This window comes from Mauremys mutica, chromosome 7 (assembly GCF_020497125.1).
Source record: "Mauremys mutica isolate MM-2020 ecotype Southern chromosome 7, ASM2049712v1, whole genome shotgun sequence".
Taxonomy (NCBI): Eukaryota; Metazoa; Chordata; order Testudines; family Geoemydidae; genus Mauremys; species Mauremys mutica.
Genome location: NC_059078.1, coordinates 1,194,790 through 1,206,213, shown reverse-complemented (window position 1 = coordinate 1,206,213; position 11,424 = coordinate 1,194,790). Strand labels below are relative to the sequence as shown.

The following is an 11,424-nucleotide window of genomic DNA, read 5'->3' as shown; positions in this document are numbered from 1 at the left end:
CCTGCTTCGGGCAGTGGAAATCCTAGAGCCGCCCCTGCGTGCCATGCAGGCAGGACTTGGAGGCTGCGGCTCAGGCTCTGACGTGTGGGGGGTAGGAGGCTCGCTGCTGCGGGGTGTACCCAGGGTCGCAGGCTGGCTCTGGCCCCACGCAGGAGAGGAGTCTCCAGGAGAGGGCAGCAGGAGACTGTTGGGTGGCTGACACACGAAAGCGTCAGTGTTTTCAGATCACAGTTTGGTGAGTGCAAGTTTCTCTCAAGCTGCCTGGTGATCAGATCTGATGGAGGGCGCGCCTGTCCTGCGGCATCCACCTTACGCACCCTTGGGGGCTGCAAGGAGCGGGTCAAAGCGCTGACCTGCCTTGCTGCTCCGCACGCCAGCGGCCTAGGCCTGCTGGGAAGGCTTTGGTTTCTCTTCAGCAGACCCAGTTTCTTCAGGACTTCTTCCTTAGGGGCCCCGTGGCCTCCACACCACCAAGCAGCTGTCTTGGTTGCTCCTGAGGTCTCAGGGCTACACAACACAGGAACCGAGCATGGAGCTCCTGAATTGCACCGTTGTATCACATTCCTGGAGCCCACAGATCTACACAGCCCTTCAGCTAGGGGCAGTGGTTCCCAAACTGGGGTTCGTGAATCCCTGAGGGTTCACAAAATGTTACAGGGTTTCGGGGGAAAAAATTCCCTAACAGCGGACAGAGCTGTCCCTAGGGACCCCAGGCAGCCTGGGGCCAGCAGCCCGGAGCCCCTGGACTTCCAAGAGCTAAGCAGATCAAAGCAAACATCTCTATCACACTGAGGAGATTTAAACTTCAAGACTTCTTATAAGAAATGGAAAGGGAGGGGGATAATTTTTTGCTGTTTTTAAAATTAAATAGGCAATGCAGCCATAGGGGAGGGGAGGGGGAGATGGGACAATGCAGCCATGGGGCAGGGGAGGGGGAGATGGGGCAATGCAGCATGGGGGAGGGGAGTGGGAGATGGGCAATGCAGCCATGGGGGGGAGGGGAGGGGAGATGGGACAATGCAGCCATGGGGGAGGGGAGGGGGAGATGGGACAATGCAGCCATGGGGGAGGGGGAGGGGGAGATTGGCAATGCAGCCCTGGGGGAAGGGAGGGCGAGATGGGGCAATGCAGCCATGGGGGAGGGGAAGGGGAGATGGGGCAATGCAGCCATGGGGGAGGGGGAGGGGGAGATGGGCAATGCAGCCATGGGGGAGGGGAGGGGGAGATGGGCCAATGCAGCATGGGGGAGGGGGAGATGGGCCAATGCAGCCATAGGGGAGGAGGAGATGGGCAATGCAGCCATGGGGGAGGGGAGTGGGAGATGGGGCAATGCAGCCCTGGGGGAGGGGAGGGCGAGATGGGGCAATGCAGCCCTGGGGGGTGCAGCTGCAGCTGGGGCAAGGGTGTGGGGAACAGAGATGGGAGGAAGCCGGGAAGGGGGGGACTGGGCTCCGGCAGTGCAGCCAATGTGGGGGGAGTGGTGGCTACTGGGAGGTGGGGACCCAGGGCTGGGATTGAGGGAGGACTGGGGCAAGGCAGCCTGTGGGGGGAGGGACGGTGCCTGGAGGGAGGGGCGGGGCTGGAGCTGGGGGCGGGGCGCTGGGTAGGGCGGCTCCTCCCCTAGGGATCTGGGAGGCGAGTGAAAGGAGGCTGGGAGGGGCCAGCAGGGGGCGCTGCACGCAGACGAGCAGGGACAGTCTAGGCGGCGGCCGGAAATGGCGCCGGGCTCTCTATGGTAGCCGGGGCGGAAGCGGAAGCGGGCGGCGGTAACTTGGTAACGGCGCGCGGCAGCCTGAGAGCGGGGAGCGGCCCCGGCCCCGGCCCGGCCCATGGGCGCGCCGCGCCCGGCCCGCCGGAAGCTGGTGCTGCACCTGGACCTGAACAACACGCTGGCGGCGCTGGACTCGGCCACGGGGCAGGGCCCCGGCGCGGCGCTGAACGGCTTCCTGTGCGGCGCGGCCTGGGGCGCGCCGGGCCCCGCGGGTGAGTCCCGCGCCGCGGCCTTCGCGCTGGGGGCGGGGCCAGGGCGGGGCGCCGGGGGCGGGGCCGGGGCGGAGCGCTGGGGGCGGGGCCAGGGCGGGGCCGGGGTCAGGGCCCGGCTGGGCGCTGGGGGCGGGGCGGGCCCGGGGTCAGGGCTCGGCTGGGCGCTGGGGGCGGGGCGGGCCCGGGGTCAGGGCTCGGCTGGGGGCGGGGCGGGGCCAGGGCCCGGGGTCAGGGCTCGGCTGGGGGCGGGGCGGGGCCAGGGCCCGGGGTCAGGGCTCAGCTGGGGGCGGGGTCAGGGCCCGGGGTCATGGATCGTCTCGGCGCCGGGGGCGGGGCGGGCCCGGGGTCAGGGCTCAGCTGGGGGCGGTCTCGGGGCGGGCCCGGGGTCAGGGCTCAGCTGGGGGCGGTCTCGGGGTCAGGGCCCGGGGTCACACCAACCACCTGGCCCGTGTCCAGGCCTTTCTGGGCGCGATGGCGAAGGACTCGGAGGGTTTTGGCGGCGGAGGGGGCCGCGGCCCCAGCGTGCGGGGAGCGGCAGGGAGAGCGCCCAGCCAGGTGTGTGTTTGAAAATACAGGCGGGGCAGTGGAGGCCGGCAGCATGGACTGACCGGGCCGGAGTCAGCCCCTCATCATGAGCTAGCGAGGAGTCTCCCTTTCCTACACTCTGTGCAGGCCTAGGGGGGCTGCTATGGTCCTCTGGTCTGAGCTCCTGTAGAGCACAGGCCCAGCTCCCTCCTTTTCAACCAGGTCGGGTGGAGGCTGGCCACGAAGGGACTTGTAAGTGAAAGCACATTGCTCGTGTCTGATGGGCTGGAGGAAGAGGAGCCAGAGAAGGAATGCAAAGGGGGGGGGGGTGACATGGTCAAACCAACAGGCTTGCAGCAACATTGTGAATGGACACGAGCAGGGCATGATTGCATTGGCTAAGGCTACAGAGCAGGGTGGTGCAGAAATGGAGATGAGAGATTGGAGGAGAGTTTTAGCTGTGTGGATGGGAAGGATGCAAAAAACCGCAGCAAGATGTAAACGGAGCCTGGAGGTGAGGTCCTAGGGAGAGGTCCGAGTCAAAGGGGATGCCCAGGTTATGGGCCCGAGTCTCAGGTAGAATAGTGGACTTGTCCATAGTGATTGAAAAATGAGAGAGTAGGGAGAGTTTGGAGGAGAAGATTAAGGGCTTTATTTAAGCCATGTTGATCTTGAGCTGTGTGCCAGATATCCCTGAAGAGAGGTCAGAGACAGGGAGAGATTGTCGTTTGGACAGAAGGAGACGGGTGTGGAGTAGATCTGTGATCAGCACAGAAATGGTAGTTGCATTTGTTTTTGCAGCTGAGATTACCTAGAGCTAAGGTACAGAGGAAGAAGAGCAGGAGACCAAGGACAGAGCCCTATGGAGCCCCCACAGAAAGGGGAGGGGAGATGAAGACCCTCTGGAGGTGCTGAAGTAACCACTAAAGAGACAGGAGGAGAACTTGGAGGGGCGGAGTCAGGGAAGCCAAGGGAGCACAAGGTTTGAAGAAGAGCATGCTCAATGGTGCCAACAGCCGCTAACCAGGAGGATGAGGCTGGAGTGCGGGCTCTGAAGTGTGGCTAGGGAGAGGACATCAGAGACCTTGGCACGAGCAGTTCCAGTGAAATGCAAGAGGCGGAAGCTGGACTGCAGTGGGTCTAGGATGGGATTGGAGCGATAGCAATTGTAGACAGTATGTTCAATGGGCGTAGAGTGAAGAACATGAGAACGGCCAGACTGGGTCAGACCCAGGGTCCATCCAGCCCAGTGTCCTGTCTGCCGACCGTGGCCAATGCCAGGTGCCCCAGAGGGAATGAACAGAACAGAGAATCATCAAGTGATCCATCCCCTGTCGCCCATTCCCAGCTTCTGGCAAACAGGAGGGAGGGAGGAAGGAAGGAAGGAGATGGGGCAGTAGTTAGCGAGGCGGGCGGGGCGGGTCCAGGGTTAGGTTTTTAAAGATGGGAGATACCAAAGCATGCTTGTACTATGAGGGGTCCAAGTGAGAGGCTGTCACAGAGTCCCTGGGCGATGCTCTGGAACTGCTCCCCACAAAGCCAGTCAGGACTTTGGGGAGCCTCCTCTCCCTTGGAGCATTCAGCATCCTCTGCCCCTCCATGTGCTTCCCACAGCGAGCCTGCCCCGGTGGGGTCCTGGGGAAGCCGGAGGGTCCTGCACCCCCACTTCGCAGTCAGATGTAACTCTTAGCCAGCCAGTAAAACAAGTTTATTTAGATGACAGGAACACAGTCCAAAACAGGTCTTGCCAGTACAGACAACAGGACCCCCTTTAGTTAGGTGCATCTGGGGCCCCCAGGAGGCCTCAGCCCCGTCGGGAAGCCCAAGCCCCATCGGGCGCCCCTCTCCATTTTCCAGCCAGCTCCAAACTGAAACTCCCCCCAGCCTCTCACTCAGCCTCCCCCCAGCTCCTCCCCCAGCCTTTGTGTCCTTTGTTCAGTGTCCCAGGCAGAGGTGTCACCTGGCCTTCAACCCCCCCCCCCCCCCGTTTCTCAGGTTACATGCTCAGGTAGGTTCCTTTCCCCAATGCAGGCCGTCCCAACTCCCCTGGTCAATACTCCCCACTCAGTATTCACATAACACAGCAAGAACATTCCCACTTCATCAAAGAGGCTGAGGAAAAGAGTAAAGGAGGGTTTAGGGGTGGGGATGGGTCGCTGGGGCAAGTAATGGGGTTAGAGGAGGAGAGCAGATGAAAAATCATGGGACTGGAAGGGACCTCGAGAGGTTGTCTAGGCCAGTCCCCTGCACTCATGGCAGGACTAAGTATCTAGACCATTCCTGACAGATGTTTGTCCAACCTGCTCTTAAAAATCTCCAATGATGGAGATTCCACAACCTCCCTGGGCAATTTATTCCAGCGCTTAACCACTCTGACAGTTAGAAATTTTTTCCTAAGGTCCAACCTAAACCGCCCTTGCTGCAATTTAAGCCCATTGCTTCTTGTTTGCATCTGTGACGGGAGAAGGAGGAGACAGTGGTGGGAAGGGAAAGCTAGCCAAGGGAAGCAGGAACGTCCTCTCATCTCTCTGTCGGTTTTCTCTGGGAAGAAGTTGACAAGGTCGGTGTAGAGAGAGAAATGGAGGAGGGTTTGAGGTGTGTCTCAAAGGTGGTGAAAAGGCAGCTGGGATTGCACGGGATTCAATACAGTTGGAGAAGTAGAGCTGTTTAGCCAGGAAGATGGTAGAAGAGAGATCCCATTTGTAATGGAGGCATTTAGCCAGGTCACAGGAGTTCTGCCAGAGACGTTTCACTGCACAAGGCAGGAGTGGAAGAAGCAGATGTTGGAGGAGAGGGAGGGCTGAGGGTCAGCAGAGAGGAGCAGAAGAGTCAGGTGGGAGAATGAAACATGGAGAGAATCAAGAGCCATCTCCATGGAAGAAAGGAAAGGGAGGGCAGCAGAAAACAGCAGAGAAGTAGCCAGTGCTGGTGCACGGGAGGTCACAGAAAGGCCAAGTGATGCGGTGTGAGGAGGGGCTGCTGCAAGAGATCAGGTGGTGGTTGGAGAGGGAACTTGGGAACAGCAAGAGCAGCGCTTGGCGAAGACTCAGTTGAGGGGACAGGCGCTTGGTGAGTTATAGTTTGTGTCACACATTGATTGGCCTCTGTGCCTCCTTATTGGGCAGCGTTGTTCTCTCCCCGCAGGAGCAGAGAGCGCGGAGTTGCCATACAGGAGCCACAGATGGGGGTGACTGTTCTAGCAGAGGTGGTTCCTATGGGGTAGGGCTGGGCCTTTCCTGGTGGAGGAGCTGAGAAGGGAATCGTTATGGAAAATGGATTTCCCTTCCCCCATCTCCCTCCAGAGGGGAGGGGCTGCTGTCAGCAAGCTCGCTCTCCTGTGCTGCAGGGCATGGCTCTCCTGTCCATGCAGTGCACTGTGCCTTGGAGGGGCAGCACTCTCGTGTGCTGCAGGGCATGGCTTTCTCCAGCAGTGGGTGTGAAAGGCGCCCTCTCGGGAGTGTATCACAACTCTTCTCTCGCTGTCTGTTTCAGGTGAGTGGCAGTGGCTGAGCGACTCCCCCTCGTTGCTGCCTCCCTGCCCCGGTGCTGTAAATTTCTATTCTCAGTATGGCCGCGATGCTACGTTCACGGATACGGCACTGGGTCGGCCTTTCAGAAGTCTGCACACACACCACTTGCAGCTCCTGGAGTGGCAGGGCCAGCCACACAAAGTGTTCTCTGTCCAAGGCGAGCGTGCCAAGCACTACCACTTGATCCTGCCCTCCTTCTTCCACCTCCTGGAGTCGCTGCACCGGGAGGGGAGGCACTTCGCTGTCGTCTTCAGGACCTTTGGCACCGACCTCCCCCGCATTCTCCATGCAGTGCACTGTGCCTTGGAGGGGCAGCACCCGCAGTTCCCTGCCCTGCGAGACCTCACGGTGGGTGCACCCTGGAGGGCCTCCCTGGAAGCAGAGGGCTGAGATCTTTATGGATTTTTTTTCCCCCGCAGTAGCTTCTTTGAACATATTCTGAGCTGCCTTTCCAGGCAACCCCGTGCTCCATAAGCCAGACTCCCACTCAAACTGCTGCCTTATTAAAATGCTGACCTTTGGGTAGCAGCAATTTACACAGCTTCTCAGAAGAGCCTTTTAGCTGGAGAGCGTGTGAGCAAGTGAGCGTTGTACAAATCCCTCCTGAGGCTTGTGAATGTCCATGTGCTTGTGCTCCCCACGGAGTCTGTGTGGGAGGAGGTCGCCTAGCTGTGTGGACCGGGTTAGGTAAAGAGATCCCTATGCCCTCTGGTATGGCCAGGGGAACCCTTTGCTTAGAGCATAGCTGGCAAAGTCACCCTCCCAGAGCAGTGAGTGGGACTAAAAACCCCAGGGGTCAAACTGGCTGTTTCGTGGTGCTTGTGCATGGGGTTGTGGGGGCGCCCCCACCTGTGGGCTGTGGGAAGTTAACCTACTTCCAGAAATGGAAATCAGCTGCATGCGAGGGACCAAGCTGGAGGCTGGATTCTGACAGACGCAGCCAGCAGCCTGTCTGCTTCCACTGCCTGGGGGGGTGAACTTGTCAGGCTTTGAGTGTTCCAAATGTCTCCCTCCCCTGTGGGGAACTTCCCTTCTCTGCAGTGTGCTGCACATGCTGCCTTTGGCACAGGAGGCTCTTTGGGGAGCTAGCGGTTGTCACTGGTTTCCGTGTGTCAGGATGGAAGGTTTGTAAACCAGTCTCCTCTCAATGACGTTGCAGCTACCGGTGGAGCTGACTGCGGGCCGGATACGCTGCAGTCGGCGCGAGGTGGTGCTGAGCCGGGGGCCGGAGCGCGTTTCCACCAGGGACGATGGGAGGAAGCTGTACAGCTATTTCAGCTCCCTGCAAGGCTTGGGCGGCTTCCAAGACCACTTTGATTGGTGAGACCCAAGAGGGGCCTGGGACGTGGCTTCTCTCCCACTCCTTGCACAGTTTCAGCGTCCCTGCCAGCCCGCGTCTCGTCCCTCTGAGTCACACTCCCACGTGCCATCGTCAGGAATTCCCCTCGCTCCCGGGGGCTCATGCCCATGGCTCGGCTGGCCTGTGGCACGCAAGCTTTATTTAGCCAAGCCAGACAGAGCTAGCTTCTTCCCTTGTAAGCCCATCTCCTCCTGTCCCTCCTGCTCGGCTCTGAACTCCCTCCAGCTGGTGACTCACCCTGGCAAGACGTGCAGGCAGAATCCCTGATGGCTTGCCCCAGAGCCAGAGGGAGGACAGCTATTTCCCTTTGCCCCGTTTCCTGTCATCGCAGCGGAAGATGTGCGCCAAGGCTCCCGGGTTTGGGCTGACTTGAGCTCCTGAAGACAGTCTGAGCAGTCCAGGCCTGGGGCGGCTCTGTGCTGCAGGGAGCCAGCTCCCTGAGGGGCGCCTGTTGTCCCACTTGCTGTATTTCAGGTGGGCCAGAAATCAGTTCTCCTCCCGGGGTGGGAAGCCCCTTTGGATTGACCCGCACGACTCTAGTGTGCACCACATCTGCATCGATGACAACATTCGACTGAACGATTCAGACACCATCATTTGTCCCCAGGTACTCAGCCCTGCCTTCCACTGGGCTTTCAGGCCGCTCCCAGGGACTGCCAGGCCCCCTTGCTGGAGACAGTGGTGTGCTGGGCTCCTCTGCCCTAGACAGTCCCCAGGGAGTGCAGCAGGGTGGAACGGGGGCCAGGAGGCTGGACTCAGAGGGAACAATCCATCCATCTGCTGAGGATTAGAATGAACTCATTTGTTGGCACAAAACAGCAGGTGTTTTGTTTTTTTCCCTGCACTTGCTGCATAGCTGTCTCTGTCCTCCGCTGGCATGAGTCACGCTTACTCCCTGGGCCAGCCTGCCTCTGAGCGAGGCTGAAGCTCAGTCACGTTGCTGATTTAAAGGGCAGCTTTCACACTGGAGCACGCTCGAGAGCAAAGAACATTTAGAGAGACAGGAATGTGCCTGGCCTGTCACTCGCTATTGTGGCACTGTTTGTGTTCGAATAGCAGCCTTTCCTTCCCAGCACGGTGTGGTGTGGGAGGGAGCATGGCACAGCATCCGAGGGGCGGCAGGGCAAAAAAGGTTAATTGGACTTTTCATCAGCATGAAAGTCTCTCTTGACTATTTGCTGTCTTGTTCGTGATACGGACTGTTATTGGCCCCAGGAGAGCCCTTAGCCGGAGGAGGTTGATTTCAGATAAATAATGTCGAAGGCACTTTGTGGAGCGGGAGTCTCCTGCCTGCAGGCAGCTTCCCCCTGATTGTCGTCTGCCAGGAAGCCAAGTTCACCCAACCCGTTTGCTGAATGTCTGCTTGAGCCCCGTTTGCCTGCAGGGAATCTGTCCCTTCTCCACCCCGAACCGAGGCCCCAGTTCAGGTTGGCTGCTCTATTTATTTTAAGGAGCGATGCTCTGGAGATGACTCAGGCAGCTGCCCTTTCTCCGACTCCAGAGCAGGCTTGTTGGGCCGTGGGTCAGAGAGAGGGCGCTCTAGCCGCAGACTCAGCTGGGCTTGGAACATGCAGCAGTGCCAGGTCTGTTGTCAGTGCTCTGCTGGCTGCTTGGCTGCTGCTGTGTGAGTCAGGCTACACTCCAGCTTGCTCTCCGCTGGCTGTACCACCTGGGGTAAGTGTCAGTGAAAGCAGCAGCTACCCTCAGACAGCCAGGGAACGCAGCTGTGTGTGTGGGGAACAGCCCTCTGCCTCCTGAAAAGCCTGATCCATGACGTGGGGCTGGGAGCTGCTGGGGCCACGCAGCAGCCTACTCAGCTAATGGAGGGTCAGTTCTTGGCCGCAGTTTCCAGGGCGTAACTTCTCTAAAGTACAGCTTTCTCCCAGCTCCCTTGAGAGAGGCTCAGCTTTGTGCTTTGAGTAGCCAGTTCCTGCCATGGGAGACTGGTGCAGAGTGGTGGGGAGGGAGGCCAGAAAGGGGGCTGATCTCTTGTTGACACCATAACGGAGGAGGGGTGGCAGCTTTCTGCCTCTGCCATCCTCCCAGCTCTGGAGCAGATCCATGCACTTCACCCTACAAGCAGAGAGGAGGAATGAAAGAACCAGACTTACAAATTGAACCCTCTCCAGGAGGTCTGCTCTTCATCTCCTGGCAGTGCACTGGTGCAGAGGGTGGTCCCAGCACCTCCTGTCCTGCTGCTCTCCGGCCCCTTGCACCTGCCATTCCTCAGGGATGGGGTAAAAGCCTCAGCTTCACCGTCTCGTCTTCTCTTTTTCCCCCCTGCAGGTGTTTTCAGGGAGAGGAGGCAGTTGCACCAGGCCAGCTCCCACCTCGGAGCTGTATGATGTCTGCCTGGTGCAGACCAATCTCCTGGAGGCCATTGCTGATGAGGGCTATTTCCTCCGCTGTGTGAGAAGGTGTGAGGAGAACTATGAGCACTACCTGGCCAGTGCTGAGAGCCAGCTGTGTGACGCAGAGTAGAGTCACTCTGGACCCAGCAGCTGGAGGGGGGACGTGGGGTCCTGTGGGTTGCTCCCAGTTTGCAGCTGTCTGCACTTTGATTCCTAGGCTGGGCCCCGGGCCCTGTTGCACCCACATCCCAGTGGAACCAATGCACTTGCTTTTAGCTGTCCTCCCCTTCTTCCGGACAGGTGTGTGCTCCTGAGCTGGAGGCAGGACGCTCCAGACACCCTTCCAAAATGCAAGTGTCTGCCTGCTGTCCTGCAGGAGGAAACTGCCTCCAGCCATGCCCAGGCTCAGCAGCGCTTTCTCCACTCTCGGTGGAGGTTGGGGTTTTGGATCTTGCCTCTCGAGATGCCTGGCTGGGCAGTGCTCCTGCGGGTGATCGGTGTCGTCTCCACCTTGGCTCAGAGACGTCCCTGCCGCACAGTTATGTTTGCGCTCTAGCTGTGCTGCAGTACAAAGAGTTGTCGTCATCCTCTGCTGTGTTTTCCTTCCTGCGCTAAGGATCTCGCCGTGTATGGGCGTATTTCATTAGAATACCAGTGTGCGTGTAACATCGCCCCTGGACAGCTGGGGTAATTACTCAGGGCTGTCTTCGCTCAGCATGCCTACAAGTAACAGGGTAATGCTCTCCGTCGCTTCTGAGGGGAGACTCCTGCCGCTTGGCTCCCCCCGTGCAGATGGAGCAGCGCCTCTAGCGGGAATGTTGCTAATAGGACTTTGATAAGAGGACGAAGATGGAGACACAGTGACCGTCGTTCTAGTCCTGTCTCTGACCTGCTGGGTGATCTTCGGCCAGTCACTTTCCTTTTTGCTCTTCCTGTGTCCGTATGCCACCTAGCTACCTCTGTGCTCCAGCACTTGTGTGGGGCCTGCTTTCTAGTCTGCTTCGGCACAGAACTGTGCAATCTCCTCGGGCTGTTCTGGCAAAGACACCTCTGAGGAGATGCAGAGGCCAGAGTAAAAACCCAATGTGTGTGATGTCCTGCTTGGAGCTACAGCAGCTCCTGGGGCTGAAAGGGGATGTGGCGAGAGATTCGCTGGCAGAAGTGCTAGCCAAGCTAGCTCACGCTTGTGAAGTGCTCTTTAGAATCGTGGGGAAAGTTACGCTGGATCTGAGTCCAGCTAAGTCTGGTTACAAAACCGCATCCAGCTGGGTGTCCATTAGAGCAGGGGTCCCCAACCCCCGGTCCGCGGCCTCTTAGAAACTGGGCCACGAACCGACCCAGTGGAACTCCCGCAGGCGTGCCTGCGGGAGGTCTACCCGAGCCGCGGGACAAGCGCTCCCTCCGCAGTCATGCCTGCGGGAGGTCTACCCGAGCCGCGGGACAAGCGCTCCCTCCGCAGTCATGCCTGCGGGAGGTCCGCTGCTCCCGGGGCTCTGGTTGAGCTGCTGCCGGCATGACTGCGGACGGTTCGCTGGTCGCGCGGCTCAGCTGGACCGGCCGCAGGCACGCCTGCGGGAGGTCCACCGGCTCCGGTTGAGCTGCCGCAGCCGTGCCTGCGGGCGGTCCAGCTGAGCCGCGCGACCAGCGAACCGTCCGCAGTCATGCCTGCGGCAGC

The 11,424-nt window shown here is 59.6% G+C and overlaps 1 protein-coding gene across 1 annotated transcript; it reads left to right on the top strand.

The window, feature by feature from the left end:
• The first annotated feature begins 1,728 nt into the window (after window positions 1-1,728).
• LOC123374584 lies at window positions 1,729-11,142 on the top strand. Its single transcript, XM_045024676.1, has 5 exons — window positions 1,729-1,983; window positions 6,001-6,386; window positions 7,198-7,358; window positions 7,873-8,005; window positions 9,685-11,142. Exons 1-5 carry the CDS (start codon window positions 1,830-1,832, stop codon window positions 9,877-9,879), a joined length of 1,029 nt encoding a protein of 342 aa, XP_044880611.1. The 5' UTR covers window positions 1,729-1,829; the 3' UTR covers window positions 9,880-11,142.
• Window positions 11,143-11,424: the final 282 nt, after the last annotated feature.